This window comes from Siniperca chuatsi, linkage group LG17 (genome assembly GCF_020085105.1).
Source record: "Siniperca chuatsi isolate FFG_IHB_CAS linkage group LG17, ASM2008510v1, whole genome shotgun sequence".
NCBI classification, from domain to species: Eukaryota; Metazoa; Chordata; class Actinopteri; order Centrarchiformes; family Sinipercidae; genus Siniperca; species Siniperca chuatsi.
This window is the reverse complement of record NC_058058.1, coordinates 20,830,044-20,857,572: the sequence shown is the minus strand read 5'-3', so window position 1 is coordinate 20,857,572 and position 27,529 is coordinate 20,830,044. Positions and strand designations below refer to the sequence as shown.

Genomic DNA, 27,529 nt, shown 5'->3' with positions numbered 1-27,529 from the left:
ATAACTACGATGCAAAATAGAGCATTTGGATTGGCTGATACAATCCAATGCCATATCTGTTCAGGGACTGTGATTGGTCCTGGAGGGAAAGCCATTCTTCAGTCACGTGCATGTAGTGTAGTGTAGTGCATGTCATTCATAGCATACTTCGGTATTAGCTGGTGATACAGCAACTTGTCAAATAGTTGTAAATATTTGTTACATTTACATTGTTTCTATTGTAAGTTGTGTAACATTAGCCCTCCCGCCGTGATGGACGCACTGCTCTCCAGGCTCTTCTCCTCGGAAGAAGAGGAGCTGCACATTTTGGACTGCATGGCTTACTTTATGGTTTTCATGGCAGCCTGCACTTTCGTTACTTTGCTCTTCGAAAATGTCCCATACGGGCGATATGCTACCAGCAAATATGGATTTCCAGTTAATGTCAGGTTTGCTTGGTTCGTTCAGGAGCTGCCAGCGTTTGTGGTGCCTTTGTGTCTGGTAGTTTGGACATCCTCTGGGAAAACCTCTCTAGTGCCCAACCAGCTGCTCATTGCCATGTATTTCTGCCACTATATTCAGAGGTAGGCAATTACAATCAGTTAAATCATGACTTTACACCTGGAGGCACTAAAGGTAATGTTCAACTAGTTTCAACAGCATAAATACTGTAATACTGTACTCCTGCTCCTTGCCTCTAATAAATTGAGTAATGTATGAATAATTATGTAATTCAATAATGGACACAGGAAGAGATCAGGCTGTAAAAGGGTATCTTATATCAGTAGTACTAGCTAACTAATCCATGTCAGTATGCCAAAGCAAGTATTTGAAATAATTTAATTGTGTTAATAAAATTGTTGTTCTACTGCAGATCCCTTATTTATCCGTTTTTAATCCGAGGAGGTAAAGCAACACCATTCGCCTCATTTGCCCAGGCCTTTGTTTTCTGCATCTATAATGGCTACATGCAGATCAGGTACCTGAGCCATTATGCTGAGTACCCTGCATATTGGGTTACACATCCATGCTTCATCGCAGGTAGGTGTCCTGTGTCTGCTATAGTGTATAAGGATAAGAGAGAAGAAAGTGGTACTCTAGCAGAAGAATACTCAAATTAAATCAACATTTGCTGAAAACAAGTTTAAAGAAAGTACTTGGTTAATAAACTACTCAAAGTAAAAGTTATTGTGTGTTTTAATATTGTTTAGCATGTGCAGATTAATAATATAATGGATGAAACATTGTTTAATGGATTAAGGAGGAACAGTTAGATGCACAGTCAGGATAACAACAGGATCCCCCCCTTCTACCCATCTTTCCTCCCCCGTGCCTCCTCTTTCTCCATTTTAAATTAAATGAAATGCCAAAACTTTGCTTAAAAACATAGCTGTCATTCAAACTCTTTTGTCCATCATCTGTTTTGTCATCTCTTGGCTTTTCCTCCACTGCAGGTGCTTCTCACGCTTTCCAAACCCCAAAGTTCTCAGCAGTTTTTCTTGGCTCCCCTTGCTGTTCAAGCTAACGCAGGAAACTGTCAATTCAGAATATATGTTTTTCCGCTGTTGCTGCCCCTCCAATCTCCTTACAATCCATATCAAATATTGCAGCAGATACAAACAAGTGTAACAAAATATCAAAATGTTCAAGTAGAATGAAATTACAGTTTTAAAGAAGCAATGTGAAAAAGGTTGCTCTTAAAAATAAAATAAGACATACAGTTTTTACTCATTTATTTCCAACATTTTACTACACACTCTTGAAAGGAGGGGATCCCCAATAGATAGTAAATCCATTATTGACTGTCTGGAAAATAGTGAGTAGTTTGTGTAAATGGGGGAACATGCGACCTGGAGCTGGACAACAAGCCAAATATATTGAATTTCCAATATTATGACTCTCCTACCGACTATTTCATTTTGAGTCAAAGAGAAAATCTGAGATGTGGGTGACAATTCAGAGGTCTGGAACCAGGCTGATATACTGTAAAGTAATTACACTGGTTTGTTTAGTTAGCCCAGTTTGTCCACAGTCCAGCCCAGTTTTTCCTTGCTACTGTCGCCAAGTGCTTGCTCATGGTCGGAATTGTTGGGTCTCTGTAAATAATATTATAAAGAGTATGGTCAAGACCTGCTTTATAGGAAAAGTACAATAAGATAACTTCTTTTATGAATTGGCTCTATATAAATGAAACTGAATTGAATCAGGACAATAATATCAGAAGTGACAGAACACAATGTCTGAAATACAATATGTATGTATGTATTTTTTTAAATAACCATTGTTACATTTGCCATTATCAAGGTGAATATGAAAGTTTCTCATGATATAGATTTTAGGTCATATATAGCCCTCATATGACGTACTAAACAGAATGCCTACTAAGTGTTTACAAAAAGATTATATCACTGTATTCATGTGGTGTGGCATGTCAGATTTCAAGTTCATTTTAAGCATTGTAGGTCACAGCAGCAACAATATTGATGAATACTGATTGAATACTGTGGATACATGCTGTAATGTTCAACATTTGGCAAATATGCTCATTTGCTCTCTTTCTGAGCGTTAGATGAGAAAACTGAGCTCAGACCAAGCTCGTGTCTGTGCATGAAGTGTGGAGCTGGAGCCGTGAGGCAATTAGCTTAGATTAGCATAAAGATTGGAATCAGAGGGAAGCGGTTTACTATTGCACAGATATGAGAGTTGTATTGATCTGCTCCTCTCACTCTTGGAAAGAAAGCAAATAAGGGGGTTTCCCAAAACGTTTGAAGTATTTCTTTTAAAAACACCAGTTGGCTGACTGGCTTTTGGTCAGTAAAATGTGCTAAAGCAGCTTTTGGTTGGTTCGTCTCCAGGGTCTGTACTGTGGTTGGTCGGTTGGCTGGTGAATGTGCACTCTGACCACATCCTGAGGAAACTGAGAAAGCCCGGAGAGACTGGTTACAAGATTCCCACAGGTAAAGGATTTAGTCATAAAACACTGGCCGGAATTATTTCTCTCAACACAGCGAACAAGTCTTACGCTCCTATTACAGTACATCTAACGCTCAGAGAGGAAAACTTGGAATGAGAAGTGTAAAGTAATAAAATAAATTTATTTTAAGTACTGTAATTCTATCTACTTCTACTCCACTACACTTTGTTTCATTTACTGTATATGATGGCTGTAGTTACTAGTTACTGGAGCCAACCTTGACAAATATACAATTAAAAACACTTAAAATACCTATATTTACTGTAACAAACTGAATGGGACCATTCTTCCCCTAACGTTTACTGTTAAAGGCACATTTGACATTGTGATGCTACTTCTACTTAGGTTTAAAGTTTGAATCCTTTTTCCAGCGCTGCTGTGGGGCAACAAGAGAGTCAAGAAAGCAGTAATCACATCATGGCACAGAACTCTGTGGTCTTTGTACGCAGCGCCACATGCTAATTTTCCAGTGTGGTCGTATGATTATACAGGATCACACTGTAAGCAGAATCACAGGTTGTCAATAGTTATCGTTTCCTCTCTGCCTTGCCCTCTGTGAGCCCTTACATTAGTGCTAAAAAAAGGTTCTTGCTGCTTTGACTCTAATATGGTCCAACTCAGCTTGTGTGTAAGTGACTCACAATACTTGTAGTGTGTGTGTGTGTGGTTTTGCTTTACTTGACTTCTAAACCACACAGTGTTGATAGTAATCATGTTAGACAGCAATCCAGCCCTGTACTGGAACATGTATATGTCTTTACATGTAGTGGCCAGACTGATTCGAGATTTATGCTAAATATAGCTTCCAGCCTCTGTGCTGTAAAAAAGTGTTATCATCAACATTACTTTCATATTTAGTAGTAAATGCTTATTTTTCACGAGACCATTAAATAATTCTGCTAGTTGGGATGCAATAAGTCCAAAACTAGTTTCAGTACATAAATGATGTATTAAAGGAAGAGTTCGACAATTTGGGAAAGCGCTTATTTGCTCGATACCACCCTCATGTTAGTACGGTAAATATGAGGCTACAGCCAGCAGCTGGTTATCTTAGCTTAGCATAAACACTGGAAACAGGGGGAAACAGCTAGCCTGGCTCTGTCCAGTAACAAAGGTAACAAAATCCACCTACCAGCACTGCTAAAGCTCACTAATTAATGTGTTATATCTCGTTTGTTTAATCAAAAACAAAAGGAAAAAACAACCAGTTGGGGTTTCCCCTGTTTCCAGTCTATACGTTAAGCTATGAGCTATGAGAGTGGCATCGATCTTCTCATCTAGCTGTCAGCAGGAAGCAAGCATATTTACCTAAAACAGATGAAAGAAGGTTTTGATGGTGGATATTTGTTTTATAGTGTATGGCCTTTACTATGTGAAAATGGATGCAAAATTTATGAGATGTGACAAGTACAGGGAGGGGGTTGGGTAAACAAGATTTTGGCCCATCTCCCAATTACTTTTGGCAAATATCCTTGAGGGCGGTATGTATTGAAAAAGCAGAATGAAATCTGCATTGCTGCTTTTTAAAATCACATAATTGGCAAAACCGTAAGTTGGATTTTTCCTCTGCTAAATGAATCAGTAATCAAAACAGGTTCACAAAGAGAGTGGCTCTCCTGACTAAGAGCATAGTCACAACAATAGCACCTTGAGCCTGAACTTGCGGTGAACCTGTTGAAACAATCCATCACAGAAACCTCTAGGAAAAATAAAGTGGCAAAAGCGAGGCAGGAGGAAGCTGTGAGCTGTGCTGCTCCAAACGAACTTCCAGGCACGTCTGGAATCCCCACAGCCAAGAATCCGCCATTTTCACATAGAGGGTAGCAACACTACACACGGTCTGCAGTCAAACAGTGAGTGCTCAGCCATCTATGGTCAGTGTGGAGCCAGTTGTGGGGATGCCCTTTGAGTTTTTAGCAGCGTGCGGGCTCAAAATGACATTGAGAGTTGAAATGACAGCTAAGTATCCAGAGTAACATGGGTTGTTTTTGCTTCAGTGAACGTATGAAAGGATAAGCATACCTGTCCTAATTCCTGTGTCTTCCACCCACAGGCGGAATGTTTGAATATGTGTCTGGAGCCAACTTCTTAGGAGAGATAACAGAGTGGGCAGGCTTCGCTCTGGCTGGCCACTCTGTTCACAGTTCAGCTTTTGCCATCTTTACCACAGTGGTCCTCGCCAGCAGGGCTGTGGCCCACCACAAGTAAGAATAATAACACACACACACACACACACACAGAAAGCAGGTTTTCATGGAGTGTATTGCACACTTTGAAGCAAATACTTGTATTAATGGAAGAAAATGGCTCTTTTCCCTCTTTCTCTCTCTACAGATGGTACCTCGCTAAGTTCGAAGACTACCCTAAAAGTAGGACGGCACTGATTCCCTTCCTGTTCTAAAAACACTGTGTGTACTGGAAGCTTGAAAAGGTAATTGTTCTTACAGAAATGCAAAGCAGACATTTAAAGTTTTCATTCATTCTCATGAGTTATCTGTTGCAAATGCATCTTTTTAACATTCATTCAAATTCAATAGATGAAAGAGGGACCTTGAATTAAGTCCAACACATTTTCCTGCCTCATTTTGCTCTGGGTGTCATGAGAAAGACTTTTCTACATACCTCATCATCATCACACACTCCTGGAAGGGAAGCCACTTTGGAACAAAAAGCAACAGCATCTCTGTCCTGTAAAGACTGAGACTGTAGCAGGCCTGTCCACAGCTACTGGGCTGCAGGGAAATCAAATGGAGATCAAGCATGGCCCCTCAATAACTCACCCATGCCTGAAATGAGAAGAAGAGAGTGTTACCTCAATATATCACTCCTGTCAGGGTTTTCTGAGACAGAGAGAAGAGAAGAAGAACTGGTAAAGAAATGAAAGGGGAAAGTATCGAGGGGTATGTGAAAGCAGTAGCACGTTGAGCATAAATGACACTGAATGGATGAGGGTGTGTGTGATTTGAATGAAAAGAAGGAGACTGGGAGAAAAGATAAGAAAAGGAAACATTGGTTTCAATCTTAACATCTCTTCTATTGTGTAATTGTTTCATAATCACTTTTACCATGAGCCAAATAAGTGATCTGTGATCTGCCTTATTTTCAGCGTTTCTCAAAATAGGTTTAGATTGGAAACAAGTGTGATTATCTATCACTTTGGTAACATTTTTCACAACTTAAATTCATATGCAAGGGCGTTTCCTCATAACTTTTCTCCCTTTCCCAGCAGAGGACATTTTCCAACCAGTAACAGACAAGGTCACGTCATATGAATTAAAAAAAAAAGTGTTGCATTTAAAATAAATGTATTTTGTCATTGTTTTTACACATGGCCTCATCAATAAATAATAGGGCCGCTGTGTTTGAGTGTGATGACAAATGAAGGCTGTGTGTCGCTGAAGGCTACGCAGAGTAACATCCTTCATGTTCGAGGTCCCCACGGTCTCTCTTCCAGGCTATTTCCTGTGTATCCTCTTGATCCACGCTTTTGGTAATTGCATCACTACATTCCACAGCAAGTATTTACTGAGCCTGCCATCTGACTATAATACCATTCATCTTCAGGCAGACACCATTGGATGTTCTTTTTATATGCAAAGCATTTCAATGAACTAGCTTTTAACTCAAACTTACATATTCATTCACGCAGGCTGCAGAACCTCCACAAGGAGCGCTACTCTGTAATATTCCATTTACACATGCCAACCTGCACCACCTATAGGAAAGAAAAGCAACAGCAGCTTAAGAGTGTTACAACAGCAGTTTTCTTTTTTTGGCTGCTGTCACGTGTGTTCACGCGGTTTTGAGAATTCAGGTTGTAAAACACCAAATTTTAGCTTTTTAAGATTTTGTCAATTCATTTATAATTTGTTTGTCTGTCTAAATATGTATTTATGTATGTAAGTTGTTTCAGGAACTAGACCATAAGCGACTGGAGAAATGGTCAGCTAATCAGAGCTAACTATAATAATGCTAAAAAAAAAAAAAAGTGTAGATCAATATCAAGCACCCATTCCAGAACTTACAATGCTAATGTCCTTTTCTTTTGGCCTCTTCATCCCATGGCTTTTTTTTTTTTTTTTTTTTTTTTTTTTGTCGGTGTGTGTCTTTGGACAAAATTTAGTTAGGATCCTCTCCCTCCCTTTCCAAACCAACCAGAAGAACAGTCCTGGAGGACAGACAGTGACACTCAGAGCAGTGTGAACTCCATATTCTTCCCAGTATTTAGCAGAAAATATGCTCCAGTTTAAGTAATGCTCAGGTTTTGCCGGTTTAAAATGTGTAAAAAGCAATGCAAAGAAAAATGAACATAAAGCCTGCAGGGGTGCAAGTGTTACAATTAAAGAAGCTATGTTTTTTCTTGCCTATAGATGGCACACATCAGCATGCCTACATCTTCAGGGCTAAACTGCTGTTGTTACTTTTCTTGCCTGGAGGTGGTGCAGATTGACTGGAACCGCATGTCCAGATTTGCAGTTCTGAACAGGAGCCGCTGGATGATATTCTCTGGGCCCATTGTTACTCTGTCCATGTTATACTGTATATAACCCCACAGCGGGGCCGACACACCACAGGCAATATGTTCATGTGTAGAAATGTTAAATAGCTGTTGATATATAAGTGTAAATGCAGCGTTCCACTAATGTGGGTTAAAAATCTGGAACATGCTGCGGCCTCATTATCATTCAGTCCACATGCAGTCTCAGACTACTGCCTGCTTCCTTAATATTATCTGCTATTACTGTTAAGCCTGAGAGCATACTGTTGACTTCTCCTGCCCTGTCTCTGTTTATACGTGTGTGTGTGTGTGTTAGGCATCTGTCAGCTATGGCCCAGTCGTCACCAATGTGGTAATCCCATAAAAGCTGACAATGAGGCAAACCAGCCTTGAAATCACACACACACAGTCAGTGTTGCCGTTTGGCTTGAGCCGAGATTGTGACATGATGAGATGAGAGGAATAACCTATTCAATCTGGTGTGTCACTCAAACGCCTGTGTTTCATACAGTGTAAGATAGAGGGAGATAGAAGGAAGAGCTGTGATTTGTACAGGCGTACAGTGGGGAGTGAGCAGCTGTGTGTATGCCTGAGCGTGTTATACAGAGAGCTACATGTCCTAGCCGGCACACAGTTTGCTCTGGGGGGTTTTCCTTGACTCTGTCACATGCTGCACGTGAGTAGCAGGGGTTGGGGGCGGGCATTATGCAAGACGCTCTCTCCCTCACTCTCTCTCTTACATGCATACACATCCCAGAAGGTGGTGGTTATGCCTTATCCAGCCTGCCTCCGCTCCATCCATAGAACTTAATGGGCTGGGAGATGGCTGTTACTGGGGCTGGGTGGATGATCAACACCACCTGCTATGCATTGCCCACAGCATTTGGGCTCACGGGCCGCAGTGTACATCTGAAATAATAAACAGAAAAAGAAGGAGCTCCATTTATGCTTAGACAGTGAAAATACTCTGTTGCCCTGTGGAATGCAGTGTGAGTTTTCTGCTGTTTGTATGTGAGCAGCATTTCAAGGGCCAGAGGTTGTGATAATGGCTCCCAGTAGTATTTGAGATGCCAGCTGACATGACAATGTGGCCTCCCTCTCTGTCTAATGTTAATGTAAATAGTATTTTAAATGTTTATAGTGTTTTTGTTGTGTTTTTTTTTTGTCAGAGTTTTCCTAAACAGAGGCACAGGATACTGTGGATCCATGCCTGGGTTACCCACAGAGAAAGAGACAGATTCCCTGTGTGTCCCAAACTATTAATGGCACACAAATCCACCGCTTTGCATATATATATAAATATGTAACATCTCTTACCTTCTTATTTCAGTTTAAATATGCGGCAATACTTCAAGATAGCTATCTGAGGCTAGGGTCTTAACAGTTATCTGTCATTCCTGCAAGATTCAGCCACTGTCGAGACGCATATTGATGGGGGATCCCCTATGAACCCCACCCACCCGTTCCCCCACCCGGTGGTGATGGCCGGGAGGTGGAGATAAGAGAGTACCTCTGGGTTCCCAGCCCCTGCTTCAAGAGCCACTGGACCACATTATTGCCGTTTTACCGTGTACTTCATGTGTTGTTCAATTCAATAATTATTAAATAAATATTCAATATGTATTCTGTGCAATTCATCAACCGGCCAGAGTGATGAAGGAGTGGGCGGATGGGGGCGCAGTCATCTTTAAGAAACCCCTCGTAGAGCGCATGCGCGTGGATTTGAAGTGAATACGCCATATTGAATTCCCGTAGGTATCGGCTAGCATTTTTTCCAGCTAGCGGTGTAAAGAGGCCACTTTATCCATGGTTCTAATTCGGTTTACTGTTTAAATACTTTTCTTTTCGTAACCCCGGACATCGTAGCGACCTTTGAAAGGTCCAGGAAGCGGCGCAGATTCACAACGGGATCGCTAGTGTTAGTTAGATACTTGTAGGGGGGTTACCAGAGAAAGAAGTTGAATGGATCCGAGGGTAGCTTGGATTCAGCCCGAACAGAAAGGACCTGCGAACGCCTTATGGATGCACGTCTGGGAGACCTCTCAGGGAGTAGGGACACTCTCCGCTCAGCAGCAGCTCCACAATCAAAACCACAACCAGTGCGTGAAGTACGCTGCGTTGGATGTTTTAAAAAATGTGGCGACCGCGGTGGCATCGAGCAAGAGCATTTGCAGCAGCAACGGTAACGTTACTGCCAGTTTGAGCAACGGCAGCAGCCATCACAGCATCATGAACGGCACTGCGATTTCCTCGCTGGGGATAGCGCTGTCCAACGGGAACGCACATAACTCCTTCACCACGGCAAGCACCGCCGAACCTGGTGAGGGAAAAACCCTACCCAAGAAGACTGGATCGGTCTCCTCGTCCTCCTCACAAGAATCCAGGACGGACAGCCCCCCTTCCATCTGCTCACTTGAGAGGACTATGGGTGGAAATGTAACGGGCAACATTAATAAAAACGTCGGGGGTGCCAATATGCTCTTCAACGTGAGCGACAGCATGGACAATAATGTCAACCTTTACCACCATCATCACCGTCACCTACAGGAGCACCCGGCTTTCAATTTACAGCAGATTTGCGTGAAGCGCCATCAGGTTCACCCCTCTGTACCTGTAAATCACACACACAATCACCACCCAGGCCGAAGGAAAAGTGACAACAAAGCGAGCACTTATGGGATGAATTACCTGCTTTCAAACTGCACTAATGGCAATTATGCGAGCACTTTGACGCCCTGGAAGACGAGGAGGTACAACCCTGGGGTCCTCGGGTGAGTGGCTGAACACTATCGCTGCTTTAAGATTAAAAAGCTACCGTCAACGTTTGTCTTTTGCTCCAGGTTTTAATGGTTAAAAGCCGTTGTTAATTCTTGCATAATTATGTGTGTCAAGTACATTATGGTACATACAACGTGATCAGAATCAGAAATACTTTATTGATCCCCGAGGGGGGAACTCTTTCGTTACAGCTGCTCACTATCACGTCAATATGTACATTAATAATGTGGCTATTCGTTTCCCAACGCAGTTACTGTATATACCACAGTACACCCAGCATTGCAGTCAGTGTAATCTGGAGTTGGGCAGTTTGCTGGATAGCCAAAAGCCCGTCGTTATATAGTTGCGTGAAGACAGCTATAGTTGGCAAAAACAAGACCGGAAGTGCTGTGTTTTTGTCTGCTGAAGTTTGAACTGGGCCGTTGAAAAATGCCACTTTCCAACAAACTACTGAGAAGTCTGATTTAAAAACATATGTTGTGGTAAAGTGTATAATAGTTAATCACATCATCGATTTTCATTGAGCAGTGTTTTGTTTTTTTTCAATGGGGGGTTTATTTAGAAGGCTGTGACCGGATATGTTGCTTTTCAGTGTAGTCTGTTTGTTAGCCTGACCAAGGAGCCTATAACTGTTAGCTAACGTAGCTAACGGTTTTCCCTTTTGGCTCCACGTTAAAGTTAGGAAACCAGCGATTTGAAAACAAAACGAATACACCGTCGACCAAATAAAATGAAGTCGAATAAGAAATTAGAGTTGAAACAATAAATAGCAAACTAAAATAAATAGAAAATACTAGCTACAACTTGCCCAAGTTTAGCTAACGGGGTTGGATATTGTTGGGTGAAGTAACTGAGCTGCTCATTCACTCTCGGGCAATCTCCAATGTCCCTGTACTATTACTAATTGCTTGATCATAAAAATAATCAGTCTGCTTACAGTGAGAGTATGATAAAACTTTGGGTTTAAAGGAGGAACCTTGATATTGTATGTTTCAGTAACCAGTTTGCACTGCATGTCATTACACTTAATAAAAGTGAAGTAAAACTATCAGTACGTTGAGTTATGCACATTTTCTGTACTCTGTTGTATTCAGTTCTAGATAATTAGCCTTTATATGTAACATACATACGTTATTCTGGGTGCAGTCACAGTTAACTCTTTCTTTGTCCAGGTTATTCTTTATGGGGCTTTATATCAGTGTGATATAACAGACAGGGATGGGACTTAATGTACATATGCCCTATTGATAAAATTGACCAATATAATAGTAACAATTCATGTGAACACAGTTTGAGTACAACTTAACTGGAGTATATATTTTTAGTGTAATCCCACTTTTTTGCTGTTTGGTGTTTATGAATGTTTAGTAAGTGTTGTGTAAATGTATGCCACTTACATTGTTGCTGTAGTAAGAGCTGTGTAACTAACTATATTGTGAATTGGTGTTTTTTATGTTATAACTGTAGTCATGTTGCTCTGACAGAAGCCTTCTTCTGAAACAAATGACTAAGGAACTTCCAGATGTGTTGCACGACCTTGTGATATTTGTAATGGCAGGTTGCACCCATCTGGGAATTTTCTGTACAAGGAATCGGTGTTTGTCATGAAAGCACTTCCACATGCTTGACGCTATGTTTCCCACTAACCCTAAGTTAAATGGAAATTTAAGATGTTAATGTTTTGTCCTGCAAATAGTGAATGATGATTTCATTTTTTTCTGTGTATTTGTGTTTCTACAAGTTTTCTGATGCACGTTTTGGCCTGTGTACTGACTAGCATTTGTTTGCCCTCAGGGGTGCCCTTTGAAGTCCCATACAGAGGGATTTGCACTCCAAATTGAACATACAGATAACTGTGTAGTTATGCTGCACTGATATTGTGATAATCCGAGAGTGGGGTTGGATTAATAGAAAACTGTATGTGCGTGGCAGTAAAAACATTGATTCCACAGTCAGATACATGGCTGTCATGGTAGTGTGGCCATAGACTGCACCAGTGAACACCATTGATTACTTTAACACTGGACCTAAAGTTGTTGAAGTCATGTTTGACTCTAAACTAGTTTGTCAGGGATGGCTGCAGTAGCAGTTCTTATTTTGACTGTGGGGGGGCCCCAACAATAACCATGCCCTCTCAGCGGTGGACTATTGGCATGGTACGCCCTGGCCTGACTGGCTTTCTGGCAGAGAGTTTTCACCAAAGAGTGGGCACATGGGCTGGCTGCATCTCCTCCAGGGCTCTAGTAATTGATTGTGACAGTCTCCCTGTTCTGTATTTCACACTGACATCATGGCATGCATTCCTCGAAAAATGAATAGCCTAAGGGTTGAACAGAGTTCCACTGTTCGGAGGCATTTGACTGGTCAGAAATCTTTACATTATATGCGCCCCTCTGTTGCCAAACACAAAACCACATCAGCAATGACAATGCGGCCTGGGACTCTTCATTCATACTCTGGATGTTATGGCCCTCATTGTATTACTAAATCCTCTTTTCACATACCTCTCAAAACCTCAAAGGTGTGTGTTGTTGTACCTGTGTCTCAATGATAGTAAGATAGGAAGAATTATGCAAAGTTGCCCTCCCTCCCTCTTTACTATTACCACTTTAGTTCTATCTTATTTCGGGGCTAGTGGTTACGTTAAAGTCTATGGTTACAGTTGCTGTTCTTGATAGGGCTGAGTCTGGTATTAAAGTTAGTTTAGAGAAATAGACTTTGACTCATATGTGTGATCCTAAAAAAAAAATGCAGAACTTGCACGTGTTTTGTGACTTTATTATATATTTACGGTTACTAAGATACAGTATTTGATGTGTATTTGTCGTGTCTGGTTGATACTCAATCCATTTAACAAGTACAGTATCAGCATCAAAACTGATCCAGTGTATTGCAATGCATCTTGGGGTTTTGTTTTGTTTTTTGTTTTTTAGTTAATCTGACAGGTCGCAAATAAATTAGAAGCTAACAAAACCGAAACAACCTAATATTTTAAGTAGAACATACTATGCTGTTGCTTTGCTTCCTTGGCTCTGGCATGATGGGGGTTAATCAGAACAGTGATAAAAAGGAAGCATATATTGAACCATCTGAGGGTTTAGGTTTTTTTTTTTTTATTCCAAAATGTAAGCCAAATCTGGTATGTGTGTAATTCAAGTTTTAAGAAGATATCCTCATCTGATTGTATATACGTTTGCAATAAGAAATACTCCAAAGCAAAAGACATATTTGAGTTAGATACATCATGCACAGTTCCTTCACTCAGTCGAGGTTTCATACTGGTCTGTGTGTAGCATAATTGTTAATGTGGTGAGAAAGAATAACCCTTATCTGTCATCCTCTTTTCCATCCAGACTCCACGAGGAGGTGATGGACTTCTACAACTTCATGTCTCCTCGGCCAGAGGAAGCGGCTATGAGAAAGGAGGTGGTGAACCGGATAGAGATGATCATCAAGGAGCTGTGGCCCACTGCAGATGTAAGATACACACACACACACATATGCCTCTATTTATTTGGATCAATTTTCCCCCTTTCAGATTCTTAATATCTTAGAGAGCAGTCTCTTAAATCATACAGTCCACTCTTGGAGGAGGAATTCTTGGCACACAGACAAACTGTGATCTCAGATTGCTCATAAATCTTTGTTGAGCTACTGTGTGTTTTTTTGTTGTTGTTTTTTTTAAGGTGAAGTAGTATATGTACAAGGTAACACCAACTTATTGTATATTTATATACTGTTTTCAGTTCTCTAAATACTTCACATGAGTTGAGGTAGATGGGTCCGAGAAGTACTGAATTTGTTTTTAATTTATCTTGATTATGTTTAAAATGTAGGTTAATTTGTCTGGAGTGAAACACTTTACTCTTCTATAGCTGCTTCTTTCAAATTTAAAGGACAAGTTCAACATTTTGGGAAATATGCTTATTTGCTTTCTCGCCAAGAGTTAGGTGAGAAGATACCACTCACACATCTGTATGCTAGGTATGAAGCTACTGCTAGAAGCCAGATAACTTATCTTAGCACAAAGCCTGGAAGCGGAGGGAAACAGCTAGCCTGGCTTTGTCCAACAGTGACAAAATTCACCTACCAGGGCATCTAAAGCTCACTAATTAACACGCAGCATCTTGTTTGTGTAAGCCGTACAAAAACCAAAGTGTAAAGATGACAATTTGCCATCCTAAGAGGGGTTATGTACTCGACTGTTTCTTGGTCGGGACCAGTCCTGGAGTCTCTACTGGTTGTCCAGCAACTGGTCCTGACCAAGAAATTGTTCGGCACACAATAATGTAATGTTAAGCAGCAAGTGCATTATCCTGATGCCAATTGTAGTTTCCATAGACGAAATGAACAGATCATAGAGTTGAGCTACAAAACATAATTTAATCAAAAGTAATTATAAGTCAACGTGTTTTTAAAAATATGTTAATTTATATTTTGAAGTGCACTCACCTTTAATGTGCAGAAGTGGTGATGAGGATCCAGCAGCTGGTTGAGTAGTGCAGCGGTGTAGGGTTGATGTAATGCCCCTCTCATTACTTAATCATGTAAAACACACGCAGTGGTGATTTGTTGGCTGCGGTCGTCCCCTCTTCCACTGTGAGCCAGGTTGTCAGGTAAATGGATCAAGCCCCTGATTTGTACCAGCCTCCCTTTTTTCATTTCAACCTATTAATCCTGGCCTGTCTCTGTGCTATTGCCTTGTCATTTTTACCAGACGGAAAGGGAAAGAACTCCACTCTGCTTCCTTTGGAGAGCTTTTGCTTGCAGCCCCCTAACACAGCATTTTTTCCCCCTAGCTATTGTATACTTAATTTGGCAGCCAACTCAACTTGGCAGCGTTTACTGCCTCAGAAGTGGAACCCGGAAATACCTAGTTCGCTGTAGTTTGCAAACATTTGACAACATTATATGTGCTGTCTTTATGGCTAACAGTTGAACTACACTGAGTTTGGAGTTTGGGCGTCATTTTCATATTCCTTCAACATTGTTTTTCCAGGTCCAAATATTTGGCAGCTTCAGCACAGGGCTGTACCTTCCAACAAGGTAAGACCCTAGTATTTATGATTAAAGAAAACTCAAACTGTTCATTTTATACCTGGTGTGTTTTGCTGGCCAGCATTTTAACGTTCTGACTGTTACTTGCCCTCAGTGACATTGACCTTGTGGTGTTTGGGAAGTGGGAGCGCCCCCCGCTGCAAGAGCTAGAACAGGCTCTTCGCAAGCATGAAGTGGCAGAACCTTTCTCCATTAAAGTGCTGGACAAGGCTACAGTGAGTAGGGGGCATGTTTCTCAACTTGGACACATGTCATGCTGTGTTCATATTGAGTCCTGAAATAAAGCCACACCGGTTTGCAACAACAGATGTCCATCAAACACACTAGCAATTTTGATAAAATACCGATTTAATATTCCATGTACAATGGTGAAATTATTAATTAAACGGCACAATAGAATTGTTCGATGGTTAAATTCAGTCTTCCTAAAGGTTTTATTCTTCACAGTAAGTAATAAATTATTACAGCTCCAGTAAATAAGAAACCAGTTGTAATAAACCCAGCCAAATCAACATTTGGCAGCACTTTTTACATTCCTAGAAAAGTTCTTCTGGACTTCAAATGGTTAGAAGTATAAAACTCTTTGGCTCATTCACTCTTTTATCTCCATGGAGATATGAGAGGGAAAGAAAACACTAATTGAGTGTCTTCTTTTCATCTGTCATCTGTTCCCGTGATAGGTGGCACACACACATTTTAAACTGTTTAACTGTAAATATACAGTTTACTGTTTACTGCCCACTATAAAATTATAATAACAGTGGATACTTTGTCAGCTCTAGTTCACTCAAATTTAAAATTGATCATCAACTACTCACCCTCAGGTCAGTGATAGTCCACTGTTTACATCTGTCTGTTCTTTTGTAGTTTTTCCTCTTTTGTTTTGAAGCTAAACCATTATTTTGCAGCTAAAAATGCATTTCATGCCTCAGGGCTATGTAATATGGATACCTACTCTGGTGGAAGGGTTTATATCCCACAGTGGTATGGTAGCTCAGTAGCATGCACTATCATCCTGTGGGGTGTGCACACAAGCAGGCTAACCACTGCAAGCAGCAATGCTGTCTTGACTGACATGATAATAAGTAGTTAATGGCTGATTTTTGGATTAGCTTTTTCTTCTAAAAGGCTGTCAGTTGAGACAGATGGGTTTTTTCCCCTCTGATTTTGGCACACAGTGAAAGTGTCCTGAGCTGATGACTTGACTGTAATGTTTTCTAATACATATCACTTTTTCTCCCCTCAGGTGCCAATCATCAAGCTGACAGACCAGGAGACTGAGGTGAAGGTGGACATCAGTTTCAATGTGGAGACTGGAGTCAAGGCGGCAAGCTTCATTAAAGATTATGTTAAGGTGAGGTATACCTGTCGCCGTGGTGATATTGCTGTCAGGATCTACAGTTTACACTTGTTATCTTAGTGTTGTTTTATTTAATCACTGAATCAGACCAGAAGGCATCGAATGACGCACAGAAATCCATTTGCAAATCTTCACGGACTTAATGACATCTGGCCACAACGCACATTACAAGCAATACATAGAGATGGAGGAAGAGAGCCGGAAAAGGTCATGTAGACATATTTAAATAAAAACCACCAGAGGAGTCACATAATTACCATTTTGCAGTGGGGTCTAAATACAGAACTTTGGAAATTCCCTCTGTGAATCAAGCAATACAGCAGTTTAAAGCATTACACTTTACTTCACTCCAATCTTGTACTGGCTCGTCTCATTTCCAAAGTGAAGTTGGAACCGGCCCCAGCAACCATGCTCAGTATAATCTCCACTTAACTCAAACTGAGTGTGTGTGTTGCTGAAAACCTAGTTGCCAAATGTACTCGGCAAAGGTGAAATCCACCCCATGGCTCTGACAAAATTCCTGCTGAAGGGGGGTCTCTGCCTGCTTTATTCACAGTTGTAGTAGCTAATGCAAGAGAGGAATTCCAGGTGCTGATCTTCCAGCATGCTGTCAGGTTTTGGCTTTTGTCCTTTTGTTGTTGTTGTTGTTGTTGCATTTTTGTGTTACGGTTCTCCGGGAATACATGTCACAGCTTGAAAGTTGACAACCACGCTCGGCATCAATCCAGTGATAGTTGATGTTGTTAATGCGGGGGTATGACTGACTCCAGTGCAGTCTTATCATTGAGAGATCACCTCAAAGTTAATCTTCATATGTCAGGTTCCCATGCAGCCAGTTGGAGCAACGTGCCTCCCAGTCTTGTTCTCACTTCTTAAAAGCATATTTGAAAAGTCAACCAAGTCCTGCTGCTCCACTAGCACAGATATGCGCACACATACTGCCAGGAGGTTATGCTTCCTTTTCAATTGGAAAATGAACATATTTGTAATTCCCATTCCCAGGCCCTCTGGGTTTTTAGCACATTATCACATCACAGGCTCTAGGAAGCCTGAACTTTTTAGAAAGTTTGGCCCAGTTGGAAACTAGATAGAATATTTATGTGGTAAATACGGGGGGTAGCAATTCACATAGCATCAATTACTAATTATGATTATTCAACTGCTTCGACTTACTAAATATAATAAGATTGAATCACTGCGGTTTCATCAATAACTGTGGCTTCAGCACGGGCTTTTAACTGTTTTGGCAGCATTATAGCTTCCTAAAAGAAACAGTACGCAATAGTGTATCAGAGTTACTGCCTAATGTATGACTAATGTATATAACTACCTCAGGCGACACAGCATTTCCACTCTGAGGCTGCAGGTACATTTTCTAGTAACTTGTTTGACCAGAAACTGTCACACAATGCACTGCAAGATGTATTTGCATGGATACACAGCATGTCTGTTTAATGGTTATACATGATTGCCTAATAGTCGCCAAATCAAATAAAGAAAATTGAATTGACTCAAATTGAAAAGGAAGCAGTAATTGCTCGTGAATCAAATCGCCAACTACTGAATCACAAATCAAGCAAATCAGATTGGTATTTAGTCAAAGATTCGCACCCCTGGTGGTAATCATTTGAAATATTTGTAACTTTGAATGTAGTCTAGTCCTATCTCTAACTCACTGAGCTCTATACATATCACCAGAAATCCCACTTCTCCTCAGTGAGTCCAATTTAAAAAAAATAAATAAATAAATAAATATTTTTAGGATTCTCTCCTTCACCCACTTCCTGTTACCTAATCCAGAGTGTGACTGAATCAACCATTCTCATTCCACATCTGTCTCTTCTTCCACTCTCAGATGTATCCAGTGCTGCCTTACCTGATCTTTGTGCTGAAGCAGTTTCTGCTGCAGAGAGATCTAAACGAAGTCTTCACCGGGGGAATCAGCTCTTACAGCCTCATCCTCATGGTCATCAGCTTCCTACAGGTACAGTGAGATGCAGACGCACACCCCTAAAGAAGAAATATGTTGTAATAAGAGCAGTAAAGGAGCCTTTGTGCAGGATGCGGTAGCAGTTGCACTTTGGAAGCAATTTTAGAGGTAGTAGCATTACTGATGAAAGTAAAAGTGCTTATAATAGCAGTATCAGTATTGTAGTATATTAGTGTTTCTTAAGGTAGTAATACTAATACTGATAGTAGCAGCAATAACAGGTTTCATAGTAGAATTAGTAGTGGTAAACCGCTTCCCACATATCCAGTGTTGTACACAGACATCGATGGTAGTCTTTACTAATGCATAGTAATACTTGTTTTAAATACATACTAATCCAGTCTTCCTGTGCTTGCTCTTCAGCTCCATCCTCGGATTGATGCCAGAAACCCCAATGAGAATTTGGGCGTGTTGCTGATCGAGTTCTTTGAGTTGTACGGCCGGCATTTCAATTACTTGAAAACAGGGATTCGCATCAAAAACGGAGGCGCGTACATAGCCAAAGAGGAGATCATGAAGGCCATGACAAATGGATACAGACCATCCATGCTCTGCATAGAGGACCCACTGCTTCCAGGTGTGTGTTTCACAGGTTTACAATGATTACAGTGAACAAAAATGGTACTTACACTGAACAAATAGCTGACTCCAAGAACAAAGACCTTCGCAAACAGTAGATTTAGAGCAGAAATGCATCCATCATAGTCAAGGTTGTTAGTGAAGTGGCTAACATGAAATGAGTCTTAAAACTTCATTTTAAGAGGCGCCCTGTAACAGACTGTTTAAAACTATTGTTGGGGCAGAAAGACCAAAGTGTTAAAACGTAGTATTAGTAAAAATATGGCCGTGCTTAGATGACCATCCACAACCAAAATTCATTTACTGAGGAATACTAGACCCATGTTTGCACTAGTGGTCATGTGATTTTATACAGTAGATCATGACAAATGTTTGTGCAGCAGTTTATTTTTATTATAATTTATTATTATAATTTTGTTGTCTCAGTAGGTAAATGAACAAAAGCTTAAAGTCCCTATGTGTATGAAAATTCCTAATTTTGGTAATTGGGTTAAAAGCAACACATAGACAGCACCGATTTTCACCTGGATTGTTTTATTTTTCTACAAACACAAATTTATGCCATCACAATAATTTGAAAGATGCTATAATTACATTTTTAAAAATCTGCACATAGTGACTTTAAGGTCCATAGTTCATACAGTGTGCAGGTACTTTTCAACCACATTTCTAAGTATGAGCATTTAATATCCCACAGCAAAGGAAGAGTTTAGAAAAAGTAAAAAGAAAGCAATAAAAATTAAAAAGGTTGAATATCACAGAGAGTACTGGGCCAGATTATTTCTCTGTGCCCCTTTTAATATTTACTATTGTGTTGTTTCGTTTGTCTTTACTCCATGTAGGTAATGATGTAGGGAGGGGTTCCTATGGTGCCATGCATGTCAAGCAGGTGCTTGACTATGCCTACACTGTCCTGAGTCATGCTGTGTCCCCGCTTGCACGGTCGTATCCCAACAAAGACTCTGAAAGGTTAGTATTTAATCCATTCGACAGTACTAAAGATACCCTGGATAAAAGTGGTGCTCTTTTAAAATCCTTCTCTCTCTTCCCTGCAGCACCTTGGGCAGGATAATCAGGTTGACCCAGGAAGTGATCGACTACAGGGAATGGATCATTAAGAAGTGGGGGGGCAGGGATCTGGCTCGAACAGACAACAGAGGTATGATTTCTCAGATTTTAATTTACAGTTCTACATTAATGAAGAAAAACTACTTGTGCTTTCATTGATGATGTCTTGAAACCAAGAATGAATGAGTACAGGATAGAAGATTAGATGACTTACACTTAATTGAACGACTCCAGTAAAGGAATTTTACCTACCCAAAAAACTATACTTTTTATGGCTAAATAATAAAATCCACTGAGCAAATTTTTGAATTACTGAACCTGTTTGTTTTTTGTAGTTTCACCTCCCAAGGAGCCAGCGTCGGAGCAGGAGCCCTGTGTGCTCGGTGGCGGTGTCGGGTCAGAGGAGCAGCAAAGGGACTCGGTGTCGCCCCACAGCGCAGACTCCCCCATGTCCATCTCCAGCCCCCAGCAGCACTCTTCAGCCTCCTCTGTCTCCTCGCTGTCTGGATCAGACAACGTAAGAAAACATACACACATTCGGGATAAGCAGATCGGCACACTGTAAAAGTACTTGATGTGGTCTATTCCTTTGTAAGTTTATACTCAAAATGGCAGATAGAAACATACAGTGTTTGTCAGGTAAATTCTGACATAGTGAAGAGTCAGTTAACATAACAGCTACTCTGTTGAACTCCAGTATATATCCATAATGCAGTCTGCAGACAGCATGAAATGCAGCCGACACTAGCTGCTATGAAACACCCATGACAAACTGGTAAATTGAACTGATAAATTGCTGCAGACCTCTATCCATTTTTACCTGTGAATGTTATACTGTCTAACACAACTACAATTTCTTGTGATTATGCAATTGACATCCAACATAATGAAGTAATACTGCCACCCACCTGATATAACTACAAGCAGCATAACCTATATTACTTTCTCCAGTCCATCAGATGGAAGCACCCAATTAGCATCAAATTATATTTTAGTATTTAGATAGAAACTTAAAGTAGCTACAAGTGACAAACTCAACCTTGCCCTTGCTTTTGTGTATTTTTCCAGGACTCTGATTCAACGCTGCCGTGTCCCGTTGCGCCGCCAGCCCTGCCACCATACCCGTCTTTCCCGCCTCTGGGCCTAGCTTTACCACCAGGCCTCAACATGGGCACCGGCAAGCCTGGCATGGGAGGACACCATCTCCTCTTGCCTCCAGGCTCACAGGTAGGCGCACAGCAATGGCTACAGGCACTAGGGATTACATTTGCTTAGATCATGTATGGAAATTAGGAACAAGAGAAATTATGTAATGGTTAATATTTGGAATCAGAGTTGAAAATGAGGCATAAAAATCAGGGTTGGGTAGGAGGACTGTATATAAAATTTCCCTAAAAGTAAGGGTGTTTTGTAACTGGTCCGTTACAGCGTTTGGTAAAAACATCAACAAGTATATGTTGTTGCCCTTTCCTGTAATTAATTATTATCCCTTTCATCCTCCAGGCTCGCGTCTCACTGCCCGGTGGTCTAGCAGTGCACTCCATACCTGGCAGACAGGTGTGTATAGACACCGGGCTCCCCCCCTTCTTCCACATGCCCCCCCAGCCCATGCTCATGCCCCTGCCCCCTCCAGCCCCCAGCCTCCGCTCAGCCCCCACTCCAGCCACACACACAAGGTAGGCGCCGGATGCCTCAAACACACTGTCAAGGCATAGTTGTCTCACACACACACACACACAAGTTCACACTCTTTCCATCTCATATTTTCTGTTCGTCGTTTTCTGATTTGTCTCTCTCTCTCTCTCTCTCCCTCTCTCTCTCTCAAACTCAGTTTTTCTCTTTCCAGACTAGTCGTGTAACAGGTTACATAAAAAATGAAATTGCCATCATCTGTAGTCCATAACTGATCAGTAAACAGTAACACTATCACTGCTGCTCAGAGGCCTGGCTAGAAGCCTGGTGTTCCAACACCTGGTGTGTACCTGTTGCTATAGGAAATGACATAAACAGGGACATGATCCATAATAGATTCAACCAAATTTTTGTTCTTACGGCCTACCAGCTTAATAAAGGAATATTTCGATTTTTTCGAAAATTCACTTTCTTGCCAAGAGTTAGGTAAGAAGATTGATACCACTCTCATATCTGTACATTAATTATGAAGCTACAGCCAACAGGCAATTAGCTTAGCTTAGCATACACACTGAAAGCAGGGGGAAACATCTAGCCTGACTTTGTCCGAAGGTTAAAAAAAAACTGCAGCAATTAGTCTGGCTTTTTTTTTTTATTATTTATTTTTACTGTTGGAGTGAGCCAGGCTGGCTGTTTCCTCCAGCCTTTATGCTAAGCTAACTGCCTGCTGGCTGTAGCTTCATATTTAGCGTACAGACATTAGAGTGGTATCAATCTTCTTATCTAACTCTCATCAAGAAGAGAATAAGCATAGTTCCCAAAATGTCAAACTGTTTCTTTAAACAGCTGAGTAAATGTATGTAAATGTGTCCTTACATTAACTGGTATTATACTGCAATGTGCACTTGCATGGATTTGATTTGGCATAGCAAGTCCGGTTCAACTTTTTTACTGGAAGACATTGCATTTTTTGCTGTGTTTTTTGACACAGTGCTTGGTTGGTCTAAAGACAGAATAATCCAAAGAATCTCTTGAAGTCAATCTACAGGGTTAAATGTTCTGTCCTGTAAAAGAGAATTAAATGAGCAAACATAATTTTTCTTTTCTTTTTGGTGCATCATCAGTAAAGAAATTATAAGTTTATTTATATGTTGTTGTTTTTTCTCTGTCTCTTCTCTCTACCCCTCCTCAGAACGTAGCCAAGTTCAACGTGAAGGGCTTCCACAACCCGCCACTGGTCAACAACCCTGTTCTGGCTAACCGCAGCCACACACACACTCACTCACACACACAGTATCACCGCAACACTTGGAGACGCAGAAAGAGGGACAGCCTACCGGTTAGCCTGAGCAGATAGAAACCACTCCTCTTCCCCCCACTTCTCCTCCCTCTCCTCTCTGGCTGCAAGACCCTGGCTCTTCGTTCGTCTCGAAGGAGGATCGACAGGCAGACAGAGGACCAGAGACCAGCAGTTTGCACTCTGGGGCTGCCGCGACAATGAACAGCAGCCCTCAGTTCTGCATCTTCCTCCTACTATCTCTACCTTTCCATTTCTGCATGATTTTTGTTCACAGTTTGGTAGTGTCAGTATTATGTTACTTTCAGTATTTTGTTTTCCTCATCTTTGTTTCAGGTCTGTTCCTGTGATTTTTTTGTTTTTTTGTTATTGGACTTGGTGGTGATGCCATTGCCAAGTTCACTTGACCTCATCTTGAACCTTGCAGCCAAGCTGCCTGTGGTTCAGTGTATTTGTTTTCTTTTTTTCTTCTTTTTTTTTTATTTTACAGTTTATACACATACGAACAAACAGTTTTTCATTTTGTGCAATAATGATATTTTTCTTTTTGGAACTAAAGTAAATGCTTATTTAATTTTGTGTGTGTATATGTAAAGGCATTTTTATACTGTTTTATTTTTGTAGAATTTTAAATTTTGTTTACGAAACCTTTCCCCAGGCAGCATCTCTGGAGTGTGTGTGTGTGTGTGTGTGTGTGTGTGTGTGAGTGAGTGAGTGTGTTCATCAGTTGTTGTTGCTGAGTGTGTGCGGGAGTGTATGCGCCTGTCTGTTGTCAGGTTGAGATGGACCCCAGTTCAAAGCGCCCCTCCCCCTCCTTCTCTTCTTCTCTCCCTTCTTTACTTGTGTTGTTCTGTTTTGATAAAGAAAAGGGGGAACAGAAAGGGATACAGAGCTCTAATCTTGATATTCCTTCCATTTTCCTTCATCTGTCTTGTGAAAATGGGCAAGGTTAACATGAAATTCCTCGTGGAAGTTTTGTTCCTTAGTCCAGTTAGTCTAAGACATCTTGGAGGGAAGTGGAGGGATGAAAGTCGCACCCTGGGATATCCTGAGAAACAAGGGTAGAGGATGTACTTCTTGTACTTCTGTTTTGGCCTAAAAGAGGTAGCTCCTGAGCAGATAGGGCTTTAGCAGTGCCACAGAGATTGTGTGTATGTGTATATTTCCATATATGTGTGTCCCTTATGGGACTATGCTGTTGCTATATTTTGTGAGTCAGGGGAAGGCTGGCAGTGGCCTGCTAGTTTTGTCTTGGCCATCTTTCTCTCCACTGGAGGCGATTTTAAAAGAAAAGCTTCCAGACTGCAGGATTTTGGCCTGAAAGAGTCTGTTCTGTTAAACATATATGCTAGTGTCTTTTCATTTTTGTGCTTGTCTCTTTTTATTACATGTTGTAGGAGGGTTGGGGCCAAGAAGGCAACAGCTTATCTTACTTGAATTTGAAGATCAAGATTAGGGTAAGAGGGCAGAAAGCCACTGATTCCGGGCCAGAGAAATCCTCTTACTCTCTGTAGTCGAGGGTTGTGGAAATCTGATCCCAGGGCTGAGGTCAACTCTTGCCCACAGCTGTTAATCAGTGCAGACCAACACTATGATGCTCAGCGATAAGGTTTTCTCCTTTGTGGTCCTGGACAAAGGAAAGGGGGGGGGGGTCTTCCTGAACCAAGGATCCTAGTGAAAGGGAATTATATTTTGATTCCATTCAGGAATCTTGTGTATATTTGATTGCCAGGTACTTCCGCTAATTGTTTGCAATGCCTTTCTTTGTGTTTACTTGGAGTGTGTGTACTTTGTTTTCCGCGAGCACACGGTGTCACACAAATACACACACTCACAGACAGGACTGTCGAAGGCTGTGACTCGCCCAGAACACTACACATGCTGGTGTTATTACTATGCAAGTGGATGATTCTAATTATTGTGTCAACTCTCTTGTCTTTCCGTTTGTTTTGTTTTGTTTCAAAATGACAAACACTGCTTGTTGGACTGGAGTAATGTTACTGACAGACTCGCAAGCCAACTCATGTGAACTACAAACCCATCCCCTGACCCCCTTGTATTTGTATGAAGGTCCTGACATGTTTCAAAGTCTAGTTTTCTACATGTATCCGCCAAATGTAAGGAATTAGGGATAATTGGGTTAATGTCAATGGTCGGGTCTGGGTCTGTGTAGTGTGTGACATAGTGAAACGTGTGAGAAAGTATTGAGACTCATGACTTGCCACCACAGGTTTTTAATCAGACGCCCGACAGTTCATGAGCATGTGCACCCAGAGAGCGACTTGCACTCTGCAGGTGCACCTCAGAAGGGGCCAAAGTGTCCACCAACAATTCTTTACCTTTTCTGAGACTCTGTTCAATACTGTTACACTACTGTAACAGTAGTACTGTTTTTCTTTTTCTTTAAACCATGGCAACTTTGATCCCTTAGTCAAAACTCCACCTGGCATCAATTCAATCTCAGATGAAGGATTTCTGTTTTGACCCATGGCTCACATGCAAAGCAGATTATGAGCTAATCATCACCTCCAGCTAGAGAAATTCCTTTCACGTTTAATGATTTGATCAAAAATATCATTATGGACACAGACTGTCGGAAAGGGGAGGCTCTTCCGGAGATGTGCCCAGCCATACTATCGTACCCTTTCACCCTGTTATTCCCTACGGATAATTAGTTCCATCCGTAGGGAGGTGATCACGTTGGTGCATGAAATGCTCAGTTACATGCAATCTTAGCCCGATATAAATTGGATAACAAAGGTGGATGTAGTTGTCAAGCCCTTTTAACCCTTTCAAACTGCATCCCTGACAGCCATGTCTGCTTTTAGAGATTAGAACCAGCATTGATCAGAGGCTGAAAATAAAATAAGTAATGGAAGGTTGTTGACTGGATAGAGTTGCCTGCATCTTCACAGCAAAGACTTGACATGCAGTGTCCTAGGAAGTCTGTATGGATTAAAATCTCTGTGCATCTCAGCGGCCCAATGCAGCTCACTCTCCGTGTTCACTTTTCCTTTGTTACTTTCTCTCAAGCCAATGGTGGTGGAAATAGTTAAACAAAGGTCTCTGTTGTGCTCTGCCACAGTGCCTTCACTTCTCCAGATTGGTGTAAGTGGCAGGGAAAGGGAAGCAACAGAGAGTGGCTCGGACTGCTGAGATTTTGGTGTACATGTAGATGCAATGTAATATTACCTCTATTGCAGTACAATGAGGGATTTTAAACTGGCGGCTGCTGTTTAGAAAAAGGTGGCAGCCCCTCGATGTCCTGGCTGATTTATGTGAGCAGTGGCCCTCTAAATGGACACCTAGCTATCGGTGGCCAGAGGGAACCAATGCCCAGCTTTTGGTGGTTGTTTTTTTGTTTTTGTTTTTTTGGTTGACATTTTTATGTAAATATATTTTTTTCTATTTTATTTTTTAATAAACATTTTAAAACTGCCAGTCAAGAGTGTGTTTTTTGAAGTGATGGTAAGATAATTTGGGTACTTAAAGCTGCATTAATACATTTTTTGCCACTTGGTGGCAGCACAGCAAGCTGTAAGCACAACATTGACATATTATCATTGTTATGGCGAAAATGTTAGCAAACAGTTGTTTATATACACTTGCAGCAAACAGAGCGCCAAGGCCGCACCCCCTTTGACTGGAAAGAATTGCGCTTTGACGTAACGTGAGAAACTGCTGTGAAACCTGAAACAACCGTATGAATAACCAAAGCTTTCACATTGAGATTTGAGGCATACACGAAACATGAATATTTACTGTCAGTGTGGTAAATAGCTAAATGATGCTGCTGACAGTTATTACTGATGGATAGCTAGCTTGAGTGGGAGGCTGCTGGAGTACAGTCATGCAGTATAGCAGCATAGCAGCATCAGTAAACTAAACTAGCTTGACACTACCTGGTGATTCGATTAAATATGTATAGATGTCCTGATAATCAATTCATTGTGCAGTCCCATTGTGTTGGGTCATTGATCCACTTGGACGGAGGAAGACTGAAGGGGCATGATGGCTGACCGATCAACCTCAATTTATCAAGGTATCGCAAACGCTCAGGTTCAGGCAAGATCACAAAATAAAACTTGTCACAACTGTAATCTGAACACACGTCAAATTGCATATACATCTATAGAATCTTAGGTTTTCTATTCTCTAAAAAGAGACGTGGCCGTGACGTTTTGCCAGTCTGGTCTATAAAACCAAAACAATGAGCTGAAAGACGCTAAACCACCCTGTAGGGCTGAGGGAAACTGCAGAGTCGGGTAATAATTCTCTGTGGGTTTGTTACTACAAGTGACCCCTTTCACATTACA

At 41.1% G+C, this 27,529-nt stretch overlaps 2 protein-coding genes across 2 annotated transcripts; both read left to right on the top strand.

Moving 5' to 3' along the window:
- The first annotated feature begins 93 nt into the window (after nucleotides 1–93).
- On the top strand, nucleotides 94–9,074 carry srd5a1 (steroid-5-alpha-reductase, alpha polypeptide 1 (3-oxo-5 alpha-steroid delta 4-dehydrogenase alpha 1)). The gene is made up of 6 exons (XM_044170966.1): nucleotides 94–563; nucleotides 854–1,020; nucleotides 2,835–2,936; nucleotides 5,007–5,157; nucleotides 5,288–5,384; nucleotides 5,491–9,074. Exons 1-5 carry the CDS (start codon nucleotides 253–255, stop codon nucleotides 5,352–5,354), a joined length of 798 nt encoding a protein of 265 aa, XP_044026901.1. The 5' UTR covers nucleotides 94–252; the 3' UTR covers nucleotides 5,355–5,384; nucleotides 5,491–9,074.
- A 110-nt stretch (nucleotides 9,075–9,184) lies between these two features.
- Nucleotides 9,185–26,654, top strand: tent4a (terminal nucleotidyltransferase 4A). Its single transcript, XM_044170964.1, is given in 14 exon segments — nucleotides 9,185–10,222; nucleotides 13,583–13,706; nucleotides 15,229–15,275; nucleotides 15,382–15,502; nucleotides 16,534–16,641; nucleotides 18,503–18,631; nucleotides 19,001–19,214; nucleotides 20,059–20,185; nucleotides 20,272–20,375; nucleotides 20,620–20,801; nucleotides 21,353–21,511; nucleotides 21,788–21,887; nucleotides 21,890–21,960; nucleotides 23,109–26,654. Coding segments are annotated over 14 exon segments (2,460 nt in total). The 5' UTR covers nucleotides 9,185–9,413; the 3' UTR covers nucleotides 23,274–26,654.
- Nucleotides 26,655–27,529: the final 875 nt, after the last annotated feature.